At 43.6% G+C, this 21,803-nt stretch overlaps 1 gene segment (V, D, J or C); it reads left to right on the top strand.

The window, feature by feature from the left end:
- Window positions 1-15,079: 15,079 nt before the first annotated feature.
- Window positions 15,080-20,274, top strand: LOC140485968 (immunoglobulin kappa light chain-like). The segment is given in 4 exon segments: window positions 15,080-15,116; window positions 15,212-15,547; window positions 16,980-17,279; window positions 20,183-20,274. Coding segments are annotated over 4 exon segments (765 nt in total).
- The last annotated feature ends 1,529 nt before the right edge of the window (window positions 20,275-21,803 follow it).

Genomic DNA, 21,803 nt, shown 5'->3' with positions numbered 1-21,803 from the left:
ATGTAGAACGAAAATGAGGAGATATTTCTTCAGCCAGAGAGTGGTGGGCCTGTGGAATTCGTTGCCATGGGGCACAGTGGAGGCCAGCACACTGGGCGTCTTCAAGGCAGAGATTGATAAATTCTTGATCTCGCAAGGAATTAAGGGCTATGAGGAGAGTGTGGGTAAGTGGAATTGAATCACCTATCAGCCATGATTAAATGGAGGACTGGACTTGATGGGCCAAATGGCCTTGCTTCCACTCCTATGTCTTATGTCTCATAGCTTAGTGACAATAGGAAAGACGAAGCTGTCAAGGGTCTGGATCAGCTCTGTGATGTCATGTAGAGATAGCAGAAAATGTGAAGAAGGATACAATTTCAGTGTTAGGGCAGGGAGACCTTCCGAGCAGGAAGGGAGGGAAGAAGAAGGTGCCACTGGTGGGATGGTATAGATCTCAGTGATAAAGGAATCCATGAGTTCCTTTTAATTTCTTTTAGCTGATGGAACAGATTTGGAAGAATGGTTTAAGAAGGTAATTCACAGGGGAGAAAACCAGTTGATGCAATTATTGCATTCCAGGATGACGAGGAATAATGAGCAGTTTAAGTAGATGAGAGTAGGGTCTGAATGTACTTTATGTGGTTTATCCAGACCAAGTACTGAATGGCTAAATGACCATAGTCTTTCAAGTTTGCAGGTTTACAAGTCTTCATTGTTTCAATCAGAGGGGAAAAACTTGGATGTGATACACAAATCTTTCTTTAAAGTATTCATTGCCAATTTTAAAGTCTATGCTATTTTAGCATGTAGCAGAGAAAAGGCACAAAAATGCAATATGCCCATAAAACAAAGCATAACCACAGACAATACAGCATATCAATAGCCAACAAAGCATAGCTACACAGAACAAAGAAAGCCATGCACACACAATAGAATGTAGCCACATGATAAACCATAACTAGACATCAGAGGGATTCTGTTTCTTTGTGATGTCCAGAAGAGCAAGTGTGGCCAGATTGGCAAGCCTCACTGTTCTTCTGATCAAGTCTTGGTTTAAAAAGGCAAATCAGGCCATATTGAAAGACTTAAAAGCTGCCGTCAATGAGATTCGAATGAGAAGAATGTTTTCATTACTTTTTCCATTTTATCCCAATCCAGCCAACCACGCGCCTGGTTTCCAGGCAGAGTAATCTTTGATGTATAATAAGACACAATTACAATTACAACATTTACTACAGCATTCATAAAGTAACATATACCTGTGTATGAAATACTAGCATGATCTTTGTGCAGATGTCTATCACAGAACCAAGAATAAGCGGGAATTTAAGAACAAACATTCACACTGGCATGCGCAAAGTGACCTGCTCAATACAAATCAAGGGGTGTAAATTCTGCACTTTGCTTTAGCTCAGAACTGTACTCCTGGAGTGACATCTTGCTGAGGCTACACCATAGCCCATCCTTTGTGGCATTTAATGACTGTGTTCTTTTTCACCGGGTTATGCTACAATCATTTAAACTGAGAAACCCTTTGACGATGAATATGGCAGGTCTTTGATTTATAAGGTGCAGAATGGATTTTGAGCATTTTAAAACATTGCTGTTGGGCTGTATAAAGATTTGACATCAGTCAACAGCAAATGCAAAATAAATTGATATTGAACAATTTTGCCATGTATATTTGAGGGACTACCTGGCAGTTTAATGGTATGATTGGATAACATTATCTTGTCAGTTGTTTTAAGGTCTAGCACCTGCAAGAACTTGAATTGTATATTAAGTTTTGACTCCAAATATACCACACTATTATCCTTTGGCAAAGGTTCTCCCCTAGCAGTCAACTCATGTAACAGCTCACTCCACTAATCACTGAAGTGTTATGCACAGGAGGAGGTCATTTGGCCTTTTGTACTTATACCAACTTGTTAAATGAGCCATCTCCTGCTCTATCTCCATATCCTTGTGCATTATTCTTTTATCCAAACAATCATCCAATGTCCTTTTCAAGCCCTGAAAAAGGGAACTTGTGCACTGAGTTTTATAACTTGGTTGCACACTTTGTTTCCATAACTAGCTTTGGAAAGATTGAAAAATATTTTTAAATCCTCACAATCTTTGAAAGAAGTAAGAAATCGTATGACATGCAACAACGTGTATTTAAGTGACTGTATACCTTTAATTCTGTTGCACAGCTATTGTTATATAATCATCCATTGGAAAGCCACTGCATGTTCAGCAATGGAGTTTTCTTCATCTTTAGAAGGGCCAAAGATAACGTTGTCAGAAATCAGCTGGTTGTTACATTACTGACATCATTCATGCTTTCGTGAGGATTTCTTCAGTTTATTGGCTCCAGAAATCATAAACCCTTTTTATTTCCAAATATGTTTACGATTTTACTAATAAAGCTCAAAGCTTTTCACTAAAATTGGTAGAGTAGGATATATGCTGCATGCTGAATAAGGGCACTTTGCATTCAGTCAGATAATGCTAACAACCAATGAAAAAAGGTGACAATTTTTCTTTGAAGAGAGCAATTTTCTGAAAATTTATAAGGTTACTTCTCCTGGTTAATGACATTAACACAGCCTGGGAGGTAGTACCATTTACAACCAGATTTAATATTCAGTTGGTAATCAAGCATTCTTAGGAAGTATTATTTGACTGTGTTTCAAGTATCATAGAATCCCTACAGTGTGGAAGCAGGCCATTCAGCCCACCAAGTCCACACGAACCCTGCAAACAGCATCCCTCCCAGACCCACACCAGTACCCTACCCCTATAACCCTGCATTTCCTATGGCTAATCCACCTAGCCTGTACACTATGGGCCACCTAGCATGGCAAATCCACCTTACCTGCACATCTTTAGATTGTGGGAGGAAATTGGATCACCCAGAGGAAACCCACACAATCACGGGGAGAATGTGCAAACTCCACACAGTCACCCAAGGCTGGAATTAAATCCAGATCCCTGATGCTGTGAGGCAATAGTCCTAACTACTGAGCCGTTGTGCTGCTCTTCAACTTTAAGAACCATGTATGAATGTGTCAGAATGTTACTTTTAGCCTATATGGGCACAAAAACATAAAGTGTTCTTCATCATGCTTCTAAATCTAAATGACTGCATAATGCAAAGTCATCAATTAGATTAATTATGAATGTGATCAGGAAAATTCAGCATTAGGTGGTGTAATCATACGATGTATCTTAAAGTCTGCCAGTTGGTTAGTTATTTTATTTTAACAATTTTTTGGAGTGTGCACCAGGATCTGTGGATTTTGCTCTAACATTCCTAGCTTTATAGGGATGAATCGGGTACTCATTTACATGGTATATATATATATATGCTTTGTCTTTTAAAACCTTTCTCCTAACAGGCCACAAAACAGCAATTGCAGAGTACAACAGTGCCATGTACTGGCCAAAAACACGAATCAACATTTCTCTTTTTTTCAGCCCCAAGGGCAAAACACTATCAAGCAATTTCAAAAATTAGGTGTAGAAAAATCCAATAATATTTTATATTTAGTCCAGCATTTTATTAGTTTTAAATGCTTTCTCCTTATTAAAGGACATAGAAACATTGTTCTACCCATATTATAAAAATGTTGATTTCTTTATGACTTTCCATAACGTTTTAAAAATTCCATTCATTCATTGAGTAAGTTACACTGCATTAATTTATTATACAATAATCTGGTTTCAGGGATCTGCAAATAATTTGAATAAATATCTTAAGCAAATCACAAGTTCCCCTAAACCTCAACAGAAACCTAACTAACATTTGAAAACTCAAGACAATCTTTGAGATGTAATTAATGATAATACCTGAGGGTGACATTTTTAAGTTTTTTGTAAAAGGGGATTTTGGGGTGATACACAATTAAAGGAAGAAAATAAATGCTAGCATAGCCAATGGTATCTACATTTTATGAACTGACAATAAGAAACTAAAAGTTATTACTAAGTTAAACCTAACCCCCGAGGGGTTCAATTACCAGAGCAGCAGGATTGTGAAATGTGGTTTAGGATTTGCTAAAGGCAATAAAAGTAGTAGAAATTTTCAGTAATGGTATAGAATAGATAGTGTCAGAATGTCATCTCATATAGGTTTCCTTTCACTTGGCATACATGGAATGAGAAATTGGGTGTGTAACAGGCTGTTGATCCAATATTGCCTGTTTTAAACATCACTAAAAGTTAAAATGATCCCAGTAAAAGATAGTTTAACATTGTAATGATCACTACATTCATTACTGCTGCAATAACTCTATTCAACAGAAATTATCAGAGATCAATGCTTGCATTTTATTTTGGAGTCTATAACTAGTATGACTGAAAATTAGCACATATGTCAGACACAGAAACAGAAAATTGGAGGTCAGGTACTGGTGAGGGAAAAGTTGTGAGGACAATTGTGGAGGCAGATGTTTTAAATGCATTTGACAAGGTTTCACAGGGCAGGCCATTCAGGGAAGTTAAAGCCAGAGAGACGGATGGAAATGGGGCAATCTGGATCCAAAGTTCGCTCACTGACGGGAAACAAAGTGTAATGGTTGAGGATATTTTTGCTAATGGAAAGTGGTTTCCAGTGGTGTTCCACAAGGCTGTGTTCGATACCTTGCTGTTTACGATATGTATTATTGATGTAGATTTAAATGTGGGAAGCATGATTGGGAAATTTGCTGCTGACATATAAAATTGACCATATATTTGATAATGAAGAGAGAGGCTGTTGACCGCAGAATGATATCAATGGTTTGGTTGTGTAGGTAGAAAAGGGATAACTGGAATTCAATCCAGAGAAGCACAAGGCTTTGCATTTGTGGAGGGCAAACAAAGCAAGGGAAATACACAATAATTGGGAAGGTGTTGAGAGGGGCAGAGGAAGAGAGAGACCTTGGAGTGAATCCTATGAGGGAAGCTGGATAAGATTCTCATAGAACAAGGGAGGCTGAGGCATTTAGAAAGATTGGACAGGGAAGACCTACTTTCCCCAATGGAGAGGCCAATTACCATGAAGCACAGACATATGGTGATTACTACAAAGGTTAGAATGGATATGAGGAAAAATGTTTTCACCCAGAAAATAGTGGGTATCTGTGATTTGCTGTCCATTTTGGGGGTTGAGGAAGGAACCATCAACCAACTAAAAGGAACCTAGATTTGAACATGAAACTTTATAATGTGAAGACTTTCCAAGTGCTGGAAAGTGGGATTAGAATGAGCAGTCAGTTTATTCAGCTAGCATAGACATGATGGACTAAATGACCTCGTTCTGTTCTGTAAGCTTTCTATGGCTTTATGTTCTATTACTAAGTTAAGCTTGTTGGGAAAGTAGAAAGTGCTAACTAAAACATGTAGATCCTGAAAGATGTTGCCCAGAATTGTGAGAAGTTACTTTTCACATTTCTATCCTCAGGGTCTCGGTCAAACCATTGGATCTACTGACTTGTCTGAAGGTGTCTGGAATTGGATGTAAATGTTAGCGGAGCATTGTGTTAGGTTCTTCTCAGAGATTTGTACTGAGGCTGACACTGAGTATCATTTGGACATGAACCTCTGGCAATCTTGACAAGACAGCCATTTTGCTGTAGACTCCTCGAAAAGTTGTCAGCAATGCCAACTTTGCTAACTTAATTTAGACAATTCAACAGTATTAATTGATTGAAAGGCTTTTTTTTCAGAACTGGAGGTTCCATGGGGTTGTAGGAACTATTAAATGAATGCAGAGTTATATTCCTGAGAGGATGCTGGTGAAGGAAGAAAACAGAGTCAGCTTCTATTAGGAATATGAAATTGAACTTGGAGCATGGCAGTTGCCCGAAAAGGAGTACTCAAAGCTTTTACCCAAGTGTTCTTCCCTTGTTTGGCAGATAAAAGGCAGGGAACCAATTCAGAATTTAATTAAACAAACTCTGTTTAATTCTTAAAGTACCAAAACTCAATATAAAACATACATTTATTGCAGCATTTACTTCTTACTTCATCTAACTTAAACTTAACTTTCACTACTTCATTTACATTACTTAATTCACATTTAACAGGAACTTTAACTCTTTCAGAAACAAAAAAGAAGTTGCCGGAAAAGCTCAGCAGGTCTGGCAGCGTCTTTAAATTTGGGTTGAATCAAACCCTATCCTAATTCGAGTGAAGTCACCAACTTTATTTTCCATGTAGATTCCACCTCGTGATTCTTTGTTCTTTCTGAAGGTGAGTTCAGGGCATGTGTTTTTCAAATGTGGTCTTAAAGGCTTCTCCTTTGTTCTGCTAACTTACCTAAAAGTGTGCTTGTAAGCATTTCTGCTCTAGGCACCTGACCACTGCTTCAACTTCAGTACACTGGACTCTGAAAGCAATAGTTATCAGGGAAGGTCCCAGAGGACTGGAAAATGGCTAATGTTTGTTATGGACTAGGCTAGACTACTCAAAACATTCGTAAGCAGGCAGCCCAGACCATAACTTTGCAATTTGTTTTGGTAAGTGTACAGTGAAAATTACCCAGAGTAATTTAGCTAGGTTGACTACTAGGTTTCAAAACAGACAAAAATTTATTCACCAAATTACATAATGAAGCACAAAGGATAGAATAAAGAACTCCTCCAGAACTCAGTCTATCTAAACTAGACTTAATTATGCTGTTCCAAATATACACAACAGTCCCAATAAGCAAACCCCTTAAACACAGTAAAAGTGAAACAAAGCTTTATAGATCGCAGTTAGAAGGGCAGATGGAGAGAGAGTCTAGCAGCACTTCTTCACACAGTCCACTGCTGAACTCCTTAACTAGTCCTGGACTGAACTGTTCAGATCGAGAGTTAGTCTCGCCCTTTGATTTATACAGGCCACTTCTAAAAACATAAAAGCTTTGGCCTAAAGACTCATCTGTTTACGTATAAGCAAAAAGGCCTTTGATCTCTGTACCAAACCCAGCCATCTCGGAGCCTGGCCTGTTTATGACCCCTCTGAAAAAAGTCAAGGACACAGTATCCTTGAGAAAAGGAACAGATTTTAGAAAAAAAGACCAGCTTTTTGACATGTTACATCCCTGTTTCAGAAGGGATGGAGACAGAAGATGGGACATTTTAGGCTGACCTCCGTCATTGGTAAGACTTTAGAGTACATTATTAAAGATGAGCTTGCTGATTACTTGGAAACACATGGGAAAATAGGACTGAGTCAGCATAATTTCATCAAGAAGAGGTCGTGCCTGACAAATTTGTTAGAATCCCTTGAAGAGGTAACAAGAAAGTTGGACAAAGGAGAGCTAGTGGACACAATCTATTTAGATTTCCAGAAGGTCTTGGACAATGTGCTGCACAGGAGGCTAGCAAATAAGGTAGGAGCCCATGGTGTTAGAGGCAAGGTACTGACATGGTTAAAGAATTGGCTGACTGACAGAAGGCAAAGAATCAGATGAACTATCTGACTGGCAATCTGTGGAATCTTCTGACTCACTATCTACCTGACTATCTCCCTGTAAAGTCAATGTCAAACAACCAGATAAATAAGAACAAATGTAAGAATTAGAAGTATATGCAGAGAGATCACATGCTTCTGACAGAACATGAAACCGATTATTACATGGAACACTATATGCCTTCACTTGGTCTATATGAAACCATCTAGTTTTTTTCCAGAATCCTGTAACACTTTATACACTAAGGACCTACTTTATCTACAATAGAATAGGGTCCATGCTATCCAAATGACAAAAAAGTACCTGGTTGATGAACTTGAAGTGTCATCTGTTGTCCCACCTCATACTCTGTTGAATTCACTTTACCATCAATGTAAGCCTTGCTCTGTTTCTTTTTGTGTACTATTTTAATAACTGCTGACACCTGAGCTGTTTGAACCTTGCCAAGCAATTGTTGTACAGTTCTCTCATGACTAAGAGCAACAATGTCAGGTTTAGAAAATTTAACCCCCAACAGAGATTCAATTCCCCTCATAGAATGTTCTATCATCAAAACATGTGGAGTAAATCCAGTTGAACTAGAAACTGTCTTTCACACTGTCACTGGAACAACTTGTAATACTATGTTCCATGTAAAATTGTTTTGCTGTACGGTCTTCCCATTCATGTTTTTTAAAGTACAATTCATCCTCTCTGCTATCCTACTTAATTGAGCATGACAGGCAATACAGAATATATGATTGATCCCAAATAAGATCATAACATCTTGCGTTACTTGAGCAGTAAAATGAGTGCCTTGATTCGATACTATGTAGGAGTCCCACCTAGAAAACACTTGTTGCACTGGGACATTTGCTGTCACTTTAGCTGTGTTGCTATGGTAAGGAATGCCTCAATCCACTTCCTGAAAGCATCATTTACCACGAGGAAATATCAGAATCCTCCCTGACATGGTGGTAAAAGATTGATATAATCTATCTGTTCATTAGTCCTTGGGCTTTCAACCAGTCTTGCGTGCTTCAATTCCATCTCACTCACGTACCTATCAGGAATTTCTGAGCACATATTAAACAATTGGCCACGTAAAGCTTCACAACCGTCTGCAAATTAGGCCACCAACATAGCCCTGTAATTTAATTAGCAGTTGTTTTTGCTCCCTGATGACCTTGAATGTCATGAAATTGATAGACAATTTGATTACTATCTTCAGTTGGCACCACATACCATCCATTATTTAGAACAAGTCCATCCTGGAGTTGTAACTTAGCTTTCCATCTGTGATAGAAAGCAGGATTTGTTCCATCCTGTAACTGTTTTAAATTATCATCATTACACTGAGCCTGTTTGAGATCTTCTACTTTAGCCTGACTAATGGTAACAGCATCCATGTTGGGCAATTTGAAAACTATACTTCAACAAGAACATAGACAATAGAATCAGCTGAAACAAAACTCTCTCACTTCACACAATGGCAGGAAGTCAGTTAAACTACATACATACTGGCAGAAGATATATCTGCTGGTGTTGAGAACTTATCTGGGTGACTAACTACATAAGCTGTAGGTGCTAATTTGGCTGCTGAGAATTCATCCCATTTGGTCATTTAACAGCTAACGTAGCGTGAGGTGTACCCTTGGTGATCCTCTACATATATTCCCCATTCTGACTTTTGTTATGAAGATATGGGTGTACTGTACCTTTAACAGAGTTAAAAGCAAAAGAACTACCTGACAGGACCAAGTGTTCTGAAAAAAAAATAACATTTGGTGGAACAACTTGATTAGCTGATTGCCTGGAAATGACAAAACAGATTTGAATTCGACCAATCAATTTAGATTACATCCCGAAAAAATACCAAACTCTGAAAATACAAACCACTTTGAATTGAGTATATTGACAATCTTGAAAGCCAATGACACAATCCGATGCTTTGGGGGGAGGGGAAAGACCCAGGAAAATTGAACAGTTGGGAGGAGAACTGCAAAGTCAACAACATCTGCACACTGCCCAGAAAATAGCTCTCTTAAAAGGTACCTTTATCAATCAGTAACCTGGGAAGCAGGATCACCAAAAAGAAGAAAAGAGGACCAAAATACCAATAAGAATGAAAGCTGCAGGGGTTTTGAGATAAGACGTTTTGTTCTGTAAATCATAATCGAGGGTTTTATCGAACTACTATTAGAGAAGGGAAGGTAAAAGATAGCTTAGAGTAAGGTCTTGCATATAGTTGTCAGTTAATTATTCTCTGTTATACTTTAAGAAATAAATTTATTAATTTTTACCCTAAATAGTTCTTGGCCACTTGAATTTTTATAGATTACTGCATGGGATAAATCTTTTCTGTTTTGCTGGTTTTAAATTAAGCAGAAAGGTTTACTCGTGTCGTAACACTTTCTAATGGCATTCTCCACCATACAGGATCCATCAACAGAAATATTCAAAAGCTGTTTGGTGGCATCTCTCTGTTCAGGTATGTCAGACATATATTCCAATCTTATTGAATTTATAAGTCCTCTTTTGTTTTGTAACAAATGATCCCTTAGGATTACTTCTTGTCCAAATTTGACATTTGTGCAATTCACCACTGTAACTTAAGTTATCAGCTAAGAAAGTTAGCAATTTGGTCAATTTGACTGTGATATCTGGATCTTGAATCATTAAGGTCCAACCCACTGTCTGATTTGACCAACAGTACCATTTTTAATGCACCTATCTTAACAACAATTGAATAGGAGTATGTTCTGTAAGGATAATCAAGGAATTAAGCCCAATTAAGTAAGAAAAATGCTGCACTGCCCAAAACAGTGTGAATCCTTTCATACAGTGTGAATCCGTACTGTATTTGTGTTAAAAGCCTAGAAGCATAAGACAATCGTCCCATTTTCCCATTCTTGCAGTTGTGGAGCTGTAGCTAAAGCCTGTTTTAATCTGAAACAGCCTGTGTTGTTCAGTCTACTATCAGGGAATATTCTCCTTCCAAAGATGTGATAATGGAAATGCTTTGGTAGCAAAACTATTAATATGATTTCTACAAAAGTCAACAAAAAAGATCAAAGCAATTTCACATCTTTAGGGAGGGGACTACTGCATGTTGGTTGAATGCATTTCTTTTCAATTTTGAATTTCCCATGGGTTACCACAGTGTCTAAGAAAACTGATTGGCTTAATTCGAATCTGTTTTGCCATCTTCCAGATCCGGCACCAGATTCACCAACCACCTCGCTGTCATCTTCCAGATCCCACACCAGACTCACCAACCACCTCGCTGTCATCTTCCAGATCCGGCACCAGACTCACCAACCACCTCGCTGTCATCTTCCAGATCCCACACCAGACTCACCAACCACCTCGCTGTCATCTTCCAGATCCCACACCAGACTCACCAACCACCTCGCTGTCATCTTCCAGATCCCACACCAGATTCACCAACCACCTCGCTGCCATCTTTCCGATCCTGCACCAGATTCACCAACCACCTCACTGCCATCTTTCCGATCCGCCACCAGATTCACCAACCACCTCGCTGCCATCTTCCAGATCCCGCACCAGATTCACCAACCACCTCACTGCCATCTTTCCAATCTGCCACCAGATTCACCAACCACCTCGCTGCCATCTTCCAGATCCCGCACCAGATTCACCAACCACCTCACTGCCATCTTTCCGATCTGCCACCAGATTCACCAACCACCTCGCTGCCATCTTTCCGATCCCACACCTGATTCACCAACCACCTCACTGCCATCTTTCCGATCCCACACCAGATTCACCAACCACCTCGCTGCCATCTTCCAGATCCTGCTCCAGGCTCACCAGCCACAGCCATGCTCTGGATCTCAACAAAGCTGCTTTCATATTGCCTCTGCCAAAAATCGATAAAAAGAGAAAAAAACTTTAAAACAAGATTTAAAAAACTGAGAAAAAAACTGACATAGTGGACAACCCCTGGGCACAGGAGCCCTGAAGCTGCCTACACTGCCTACAGTGTGGCATTACACACTCACACTGGAGAGGCCTGGCACAGTCATGCTCTTGGATTTGTATCCGGTACTGGTGGATAAAGTGAAGCAGTGTCCTCTGCTTCCCTTCTAGTGACAGAGCTCCGTACCCCTGGCCTGATTCCTGTCCTTGTGTCTGTCCTTGTCAGTACCGTCAAGGTGCTCTACAATCCCAGGCAAAGTGACACAGTCGATCACAATTGCAACACTGTACTGGAGGTCTGGTGTCCTCTTGCCATTGACATCTACCTCTACCCACAGGCATTGTATATGGAGGCAGGAAACCTGAGGATTAACACTCCCCACACACACCCCTTCGTCTAGCTCTTTAATTTCTTCACAGTTGACCAACACGATGACCTTTTACAGGAAACAGTTTCCCACACTTATTCCCTTTGCCCTCATTTACCTCTGGAATTTCCTTCTCAAAAGCTCAAACCATTCACCTTACTAATAGTTGTGGAATTCTATGTCACAGAAAGCAGTTGAGACCAAAACATTGAATGATATCAAGAAGAAGTTAGATATAGTTCTTTGTGCTAAAAGGATCAAGGGGTATGGGGACAAATTAGGAACAGAGTATTATGTTGAATGACTAGCCATGATCCTGTTGAATGGTGGAGCAGGTTTGGAGAATTAACTGGTCTACTCCTGCTTCACATTTCTATGTTTCTATGGGATATTCCCAGATAAACAGTACAGATGCATTCCAATGAGTAAGAACAATTCCAAGGGATAGACCCACCACCTAAGATTTACCAGAAAACTAAAAGATGGTATTAAACTCCAAAAATGATATAATTGTGCAAAAATGGACGGCAAGTCAGAAGCTTGGACAGAATACAGCAAGCAGCATAGAATGGTTAAAAATTAATAAGGAAGGAAAAATTTGGAGTACAAGAGAAAGCTAGCCATAAGTATAAATATTTAAAATGAAGTTAGTTAATATTGATATTATAGGAAGTAAGCCTGAAGAATTATTAAAGCAAAATCAACTCAAAGCAGGTCCCTTGGAAAGGTATTTTGCAAACAACATGAGGGCGGTGATGTTTAAACATCCCTCACCACAAACTTAGTGGAGAACCAAGCGGAAAAAATTGAAAGGACAATCTTAGACTGAAATTCAGATCAAAATCTCACTTTACTGCCTTGTTCCTCATTCTAATCTCAAGTTCCCCTTAAGAAATAAAACAAATTTAATTTTGAAATCAATGTCTTTCTGAGGGAGGCGGATGACAGAGGAGATGAGGGAGGAGACATGCGGGAAATTTGATCTCTTGGCAGTATGCATTAAACTCCTGTAAACCGTGGTGTAGGATTTGTTGGTTTGCACATGAAGGGGAACTTGAATTGCTATTGCACAGAAGCAGTGAATATCCTGGCACTGACCGGTTTAGTGTTGCTATTCCTTTCTGTCTGTGAGCAGCAGTGAGTGTGATGTGAGTCAGTGCACGGTCCACCCGCACCAAGCTCGCTGCGACCTGAATTTCCTGCACAATGACCAACAGCTCCAAGTAACCAGTGAGACAGCGTCAATGAAGTGGAAGAGTGTGTGATGAGAGACTGAGTGACAGAGAGAGAGAGAGAGAGAGAGATGGGGGGGAGAAAGACAGGCATCTTGAGAGAGAGAGTGCAAGAGGAACCAATGATAAAGATGGGGAGGTGGGAGAGCAAGGCAGGCAAAAAGGGAAGAGTCAGAGACACAGAGGGAGAGAGAGACAGACAGTGGGAGAGACACAGGTCTCTGCCTTTTGGCTAAGATCAAGTGTCTGTTCTTATCAGGACAGGTGTCGAGTTGCTAGTCATCAGAGCTAGTGAAGAGATCATCGCTGGATCGTGATTGGACGTTGGAGGATCGTTTGGTTGTGCTGACCTGCTCTTGGTAGATCTTCATGCTGGCTTCGGCCTAACGCCAATTCAGGGACCAGCCAACCTCAGAGCTATGGCCTCGACAGCTGCCCGCAGCCCTGGCCAGGGCATTCGGAACACAGTCAGGGTGACTGTGAAGAAGATTGAGGATCATACACCACTCGACCGCACCCTGTTTATTAAGAAGGTACTGTTGGGATGCTGTGGACATGTACTGCCTGCAGGATTTCCCTGGGGCAGGTTACTTTGATGTGACCTTCAGAGATGTGAAGCAGTGTGAACAGCTCCTGAAAGTCTTCAAGAAGAAGGGAAGGGAGCTGCTGTTTTCCATCTTGTCAGCAACCCCATTGTGTGTGCTTCTTGCACAGAGGAATCGGGTTGTTACAATCCATATGTACAACCCTTACGCTCCAGCGGCTGATGTCCTGACCTTCCTGGGAAGGTACGTCCAAGTTGAGGGAGAAGCCACTGAAGTGATCGACCCCTTTGGGATCTGGGCCAGTAAGCGGCAGGTCAGGGTAACTCTGAGGGCCGATGATAGTGGGAACATCCTCCACCCACCCTCGAGCTTCGCAATTGGAGGGAGCAGAGGCTACCTGGCATATGCAGGGCAGCCGAAAGTGTGCCGAACCTGCGGGAAGTTGTGACACGTGGCGGCAGATTGCAAAGTGACCATCTGCAGGAACTGCAAACAGGAGGGTCACTTGACTAAGGACTGTCAGGAAGTAAAGAGCTGCAACCTGTGCGGAGAGGCAGGCCATATGTATAAGACCTGCCCAAGATGAGGAGCCGCCACCTACGCACAGATGGCCGGAGGTGGCAATGTGAGCCGTGGACCCCCAAAGGCCAGTAAGGTCCACCTGGACAGCAGGGAAACGGAGTCTGGTGGCACCCAGAAAGAAGAACAGGCTGGAGTGGAGGAGGCGGCAGCCAGCGGAGAGACACAGCAGCTGATCCTAGCTCTAGCCCAGCAGATGGAAGAAATGGAGGAGGAGGAGGTAATCAAGCAGGCAGAGGTGTGGATACCTGTTAAAAACAGGAAGAGGAAATCTTGCCAGGCCCCCAAAGCCTCCCAGCAAAAGGGGAAAAGACAGCTGCACGAGGGAGGGACGGCCAGCTCTTCGGAGGGGGAAGATGGACGCAAAGAAGGCCATCACCACCAGAAGAAGAGACAGAGCGCCATCGGTAAAGAGGAGGGCATTTCCTCCCAACCAGGAAACAACGGACCCCCCGAAGTCCACCCTCCACCCAGTGAGAACCAGGAGGTATCCACTGCCCCACAACTACAGGCAACCGAGAGCTGTGATCCTCTGACAGTCCCACTGTCAGACACAGAACTGGACAGGGAGGACCCTTGCCTTGGCTCAATGACACCAGAGCGGGTAAATGACCCCAGTGAGGAGCTGGAGAGCTACCTCAGCCCAGCGAAGGTCCAGCAGTTCGTGCTTACGATGGGGATGTCGACAAGCTACCCCAGAGACAGGACAGTCAAATGGACAATGGTAACCCCATAAACTGGGGATTAAAGAAGTTTCATTTGCTTTCATATAACAGGGGACCCACTCAGTAGGTGGGTTCCGCTGAAGCCACAGCCAAATACCAAGAGACTGGATAGTTAATAAAGGTAACTGTTAATAGGATAACTGTGAATTCGATTAATTCAATTTGTTCTTTGTAATGTTAAGACATGCAATGTATATAACTGTGAACAACATGGAAAATTGTACAAGTACCAGAGATTTATTTACATGAATAAAGTATATTTTGAAATAAAAAAAAGTGAGACAGCGTCACCCTCAGGAACATGGGCTCAGTTCTCAGGCTCTGGCTCTTCCTCTTAGGTAAGGATTGCCTTTGATTCCAGGGAGCAGTCATTGCAGTTAGACTCGGGCTCTGTGGAGTTGATGTTCCCATTTGTTGTCACATTATGTTCCAGGGCCTGTTGTCCCTCTGGAAGTGATTGAGTCTCCTCCAGTTCTCTCCCTCCTGAGAGGGCAGACAGCTCGGATCAACTGCAACCTGATACCGGGAGAGGAGCGGGCGGAGCTGGTGAGATATTATTGGTGTCGGGCGAGAGACAATCCTGACTTCAGCGGCAACAGACCCAGGAACCTCCTGGAAAACAGCTCCCGTGTGTCAGTGTCAGAGAGTTTCCTCATCATCCGGGAGCTGCTGGTAAATGATTCTGACACTTACCGCTGTGTGGTTCTGAGAGAGAAACCTCGGCCCTGGAAATACTTCCAGGGAAATGGAACAACATTGAACATCCAAGGTAATTGTGGAAGATCCGAAATATTCAGCAGGAAGGGCTGCAACTGCAGAGAGAGAGAGAGAGAGAAACAGGTCATGGCTCAGGTTGGTCAGAACTGGGAGAAGTTGGAGGTTTAATAGTTGAACAGTTTATCAAAGTCGTTTATCTGAGCCGTGCCCCAGAGACAGTCTGACCTGCTGAGTGTTCCTAGAATCCGCGATGTTTTGTTGCTGATTCAGTGTCTGAACAGAATAGTCAGGGAGAGTCTATCCCCATCTCCCAAACCAAGCGGTACAGAGTTACACTGAATATCCTCAGAAACGTGGGACACAGACAGATTTCATCATGAATTTCAAAAGACAACATTCTGAAGAGAAACATTTCTCAGAAGTTTCCGAATCAGGCGGCTGTAGAACCAGCACGGACACGATGGGTCAAATGTCAAGGTGAGAGAGTGGTGCTGGAAAAATCAGGCAGCATCCCAGGAGCAGGAGAATCGACGTTTCCGGGCAAAAGCCCTTCAGCAGCCCTTCACGTCAGGCTCACTGAAGCTCCAGTCTGACCTGATGTGTTTTTCCAGCACCACTCTCATCTTGACTCTGACCTCCAGCATCTGCAGTCCTCACTTTCGCCACGATGGGCCAAATGGCCTGGTTCTGAGCAGTGAGCTTTCTCTGAGAAGATGAAGGGAGAGTGAAATAACTCAATGTGTGAGAGAAGGAAACAGAAACAGTGCCCAGTATCACAGAGAGAGAGCGCAGACTGGGATGTTGTGTGGGAGCACAGGGTCTGCCCGGGGTTTACCTTTAATCTCACATTAACCACCCACCAGCAGAACCTGCTTTTCTATCGGATCCTTTCAGTCCCATCCTTTTCAACACTTAGCTTGAAGAAAACCGCCCAAAAGACAAAGCTCTCTAAGCTGAACCCTAACAGCGAAAGTTCCGATTTCCAACAAGTCAATTACCAAATAAAACGAACATGATACAAAAAAAAACAAAAAGAGAAAAAATAATAAACAGGAAAAAAAAAGAAAAAAGATCAGGAGTTCTCTAACTATTTTGATTTAGTCCCTACCCTCCCCTCCACTGTTTTGATCACACAGCATTGCAAAAAAAAAGAAAAGAAAAAAAAACGAACATGATCTTGGGAAAAAATATTTATCATTACCTGGAATATTCTGCTCCAAAGAAACCCAGCCCGAGCACGTGTCGGGACGAAGCTGATTGATGCTCCCGGGCTCTCATTCTAACCCACATTGTTAGGAGGGGTCTGTTCTCCTTGTGGCGGTGATTTGGGAATCGGGGTACAATTTATTAAACCCATTCTGCACTGTCCCATTGAGGATCCAAGTTTCACGCTGTTTTAATCATCCCTCTCCTTGCTACCTGCCGATTTCTATTTACTACAATGAAGATTAACACAATGTGTGTTGTTTAATGTGTTTATTTAGCGAAACCTGAAATCTATCTGACTGCGGATCCCCAGAATGAAGGTGTTGGGATTCAGACACTGACCTGTTTGGCTGCGGGATTTTTCCCGAGGGATCTGACCATTTCCTGGATTGTTGAGGGAGATGTCTCCTATCAGGAGGAGCCGGGCTCGCTGACAGTAAACACGGACAGCAGTTACAACCTGAGCTCCCGGCTGCGGATTGCAAGGCCCCAGCAGGAGCAGGGAGCCACCGTCTCCTGTCACTTTCAGCACAGGACCTTCACTGGGTCAGTGAGGACAAGGCTCGGAGATAGTCCAGGTAGGTGCCTCACTAATACCGACCACACCACAGTACTCCCAGTTACAGCCAAGGGGCTGGAAAATTAACAATTTCATTATAAAACACGCAATATTCGAGATGGAATAACAGGAGAGTGATGTGCACATTTTTCTAACAAGAAAAGTGCCCTCAATTCCATTAAAACCGACACATTGCTAAAGCTGTATTTATTGGTGTCGATAGTAGTCCTGATTTGGAGATGCCGGTGTTGGACTGGGGTGTACAAAGTTAAAAATCACACACCACCAGGTTATAGTCCAACAGGTTTAATTGGAAGCACCAGTAGCTTTCGGAGCGTCGCTCCTTCATCAGATGATAGGATTGAGCCTTCCACTACCACCTGATGGAGGAGCGACGCTCCGAAAGCTAGTGTGCTTCCAATTAAACCTGTTGGACTGTAGCCTGGAGGTGTGTGATTTTTAATGTTGTATTTATTGGTAATTATTGCATATAATGATCATAGCTTTTCACATTGCACATAGTAACTTCCAACATTGCTTTGTATGGACTTTAATTCTGTCGAACAGGTGGGTTCGCTTCAGTCTCTCTGTTAGAGCACACAATAATAACCTTGAGAATCATTTAAAAAAAGGCAATTCCTAGCTAGTTTCAACCCTTTGTTTTCACACCGAGTGGTGTCAGAGCCCCTTTCTAAGCCACATTTCCAGAGCGGAATCGCTCCCTGCTGCCACACCAGGCGGCTCAGTGAAATGTCAGCATTGACTGAAGAGTAATTCTGACTTCAGGAATGAAGAGAAAAGGAGCCGCTGGATACAGAACAGGCAGCGTTTATACAGCACAAACCAGATGGGGGAATTACAACTCTGTAACAGATGTCAGCAGTTCCACATTGACCCAGTTCATTCAGCAGGACCGCTGCATTGCTGACAGAGTGACCATGACTTCAGGCCAGACAGGAATACAGAAGGAAAGGCGGGAATTACAGGGAAATGGGAAAAAGTTCCATCAAACTATCACGGCGACACAAGCAGTGGGCTGAATGGCCTCCTCCTGTGCTCCCATTTATGATTCGCTTCAACAGCCACATCCCATTTAGCCGGTTGGCAGGTTCCCAGAGCGTGTGAATAGAATGAACCTGTTATATTTTATGCTTTTTTCTGCCCCATCATCAAGTCACCCTTTATTTACACATTTAGAATCCTTGACACTGATCCAGCTCCCTCAGAGCCAGCTCTCAGAGTGAACAGAACCTCTGACACTCCTGCTTCTTTTTTTCTTTTTTCCTTTTTTACCCTCACACTACCGCCTAACTGCGGTAGTGCTTATTTTTCCCCAGCACCCATGTTGTGTGTGTGCAAGTGTGAGACACAGTGAAAGACACAAGGTTTACAAATCTTTGTTCAATTTCCGCCACCAGGAAGAAAAGAAACATTCAAATGGCCAGTGACAAGCACTGCCCTTCACATCAAAGGGCAACGCTGCGTGATCAAACAGTGAAGGGGAGGGTAGGGACTAAATTAAAATAGTGTTGGAGGGGGAAATAATGCACTCCACTCCCTGCGGCGCCCACCTCTCCCTGAACAACTTAGGGTGTTGGTGGACACCGCGTGCTCCTTCTCCAAGGAAACCTGGGCTCTAACGTAACTGCGGAAGAGGGGCAGGCAGTCGGCCCTAACGACCCCCTCCACGGCCCGCTGCCTGGACCTGTTTATGGCCAGTTCAGCCAGGCCGAGGAGCAGACCCACGAGGAGATCTTCAGACCTGCCCTCCCCCCTCCGTACTGGGTGCCCGAAGATCAGGAGCGTGGGACTGAAGTGCAACTAAAAACAGAAGAAGGTTTTTAAGAAAATCAAAAAGGGAATGCAAGCACCCACACCCAACATTTACATGGTCCATGGACTCCACAGCATCACAGAATAAGCGGTTGGGCTGGGAGTCCATGAACCACTGCAATCTGCGGTTGCAGGGGAACGCCGCATGCAACACCCTCCACCCCAGATCCCCGAGTGAAAGGGGAGGACCCCTGCGTAGAGATCCCTCCACTGGAGATCCCCACTGCCCGGTGATAAATGGGCACACCAAGGCATGTCTGGGTGGTGGATGAGGGAGAAAAAGTGGACGGTGTGCAGCAACAGTCGATACAGGCCCCGGTGTTTTATGTCCCTAAAAGGGGCAAAACTAAAATTCTGGAAGTGGCTCAGGTTGTGGGGCACAGGTTTCCGGGGGAAGTACGAGACCTTGGGGCCAATGTGAAATTCCATCCAGGCAGGGGTGAGCGCGGACGGGATTCCACCGCACACTTGAGCGTACTCCAACTGGTGCACTACATTGGGTCCGAGAACCGCCGTTTTAAGGCATCGAATGGCAGTGGCCACCTGCCGGACGTCTCCTGCTGCCCTGCTCGCTATGTCCCGCGGCAGCATCCAGCCCAGGTCCCCGGCACCCAGCACGTCCCCGATCCTGGTCACCCTCGCCGCCATGGCCCTCCCCTCCGACAGCCACTCGAACCCGCGAGTACGGAGGTGCGGATTCCTGAGCAACGGCTCCCTGACGACAGCCGCTACTCCTGCTGGAGGGTAGGCACGATGCAATTCAACCATGTTCCAGACAGTGATCACATCCTGGTAAAAGACTGGCAGCGTCCTGAAGGTGACCTCTAAACCATCACGGTCAATGAACAGGAGCTGTGTGCCATAGTTGAGGTTACGCAGCTGGCGGAGAAAATACGTTGCCAGGGTGCACCACCTAGGAGGATGCTCAACGTAAAGGTATCGCTGGAAGGTCTGAAGGTGGAAAGTCACCACCTGGGACGCACACCAGCAACTGACCGCCCTCCTCAATAGGGAGACTGAGGACCTGCGCAGTGACCCAACGCATCTTTTTGTCCCAGAAGAAGTGAACTAATGTTCTCTGGATGTCAGCGACAAAACCAGGAGGAGGGACTAAAGTGACCAGCCAGTACCACAGTATGACAGCTACCAGCTGGTTTATGACCAGTACCCGACTCCTGTAAGATAGCCCTCGGAGCAGTCCTGACCAGCGGCCTAGGCGAGCCGAGGCCTTGGCCTTCAGCTCCTGCCAATTGGCCGGTCAGGATTCCTCAGCCGGGCTGAGGTAGACCCCCAGGAAGAGGAGATGGGCAGTACTCCAGCTGAATCCACATAACTCCTCCAGCAGAGAGTCCACCCGCCATGGAACCACCAGTAGTCCAGAACATTTGGCCCGGTTGATCCTGGCAGAAGATGCTGCCAAGTTCACCGCCTGGCACTCACGCATCCTCACCAGGTCAGCCGGGTCGGTGAAAATGAGGAGCACGTCGTTGGCATAGGCCAAGAGGACCACCCCCATGCCTGTGCAGCGCAGAACCAGCCCCGATAACCTCTTCTGCAAGAGGGTGAACCTGCTATATTCTGTGGGCGATATCCTATTGACATCATTCTGCTGCTTCACTCTGTTATAGTTGTGTACAGGTAATGTTCACGGCTCCTATTACACCACTGTCACTTGGAGGTGCCGGTTTACTGTACCAAATCTCCATGACACTGGACTCTAAATTCTGTGAGCATGATCTTAACCTCCACAACCACCTGATGAAGGAGCGGTGCTCTGAAAACTAGTGCTTCCAAATGAACCTATTGGACTATAACCTGGTGTGGTGTGGTCTTTAGCTTTCACCACTGTCACTGGCCGGGTGGAGAATAGACCATCTATAAATCCCCACTCACATGAGTTTCTTTGGTTCATTACCACAGACTGGTTGGGATTTTAGATGCAGGATCATAGCCACAAGAAAAGGAAACCCGTTCAGTCCATACCCACAGTGTCGCTCCTAACCCTGCTCATTAAAGCTCAGGCAGGAAGCTTATCACCCGGATTCCCAAACTTCACCTTTTTGAAAAAGACTGAGAGAAAGAAATGTCTCTGGGCATGATCTTGATATTTAAGGGAATGGTTGATAAAGAAACAGCGAGGGGACAGATTGAAAATGTACAAATGTTGTGATGATCTGCCAGCACCTTTGAAAACTACTATGAGCCAAATTCCAGTGAGAGTCAGCGCATTGGATTTGCACATCAGGCAGAAGCTTGGGAACAGGGAATTCATGACCAACTTAAAACTATTGGAGAATAGCTTAGCCAGAGGTCAGAAGTCACACAGGTTATAGTCCAACTGGTTTATTTGAAGTCACAAGCTTTCAGAGTGCTATCCCTTGCTCAGGTGAAGAGAAGCACACAGCACGGAGAGATCAAAAGATCACACAAATGGTGTGAGTGGCATATCCACAGGCTGAATAATAAGTCTCTGTGATGATCAGAAGTGTCAGACTGTGAGACTACAGTAGGTGAAAGTGGGTACTGCAGATGCTGGAGATCAGAGTCAAGATCAGAGTGGTGCTGGAAAAGCACAGCAGGTCAGGTAGCATCCAAGGAGCAGGAAAATCAACATTTCGGGCAAAAGCCCTGAGGCTAAAATATCATCAGCTGAATAGCAAGTAAAGTGATGACCTATGATCTGATTAATTGAGGCAGAGAGATAGTTACA

Source organism: Chiloscyllium punctatum, chromosome 15 (genome assembly GCF_047496795.1).
Source record: "Chiloscyllium punctatum isolate Juve2018m chromosome 15, sChiPun1.3, whole genome shotgun sequence".
In the NCBI taxonomy this organism is placed as follows: Eukaryota; Metazoa; Chordata; class Chondrichthyes; order Orectolobiformes; family Hemiscylliidae; genus Chiloscyllium; species Chiloscyllium punctatum.
Note: the sequence above shows the minus strand (reverse complement) of the source record. Positions and strands in the feature narration are given on the sequence as shown.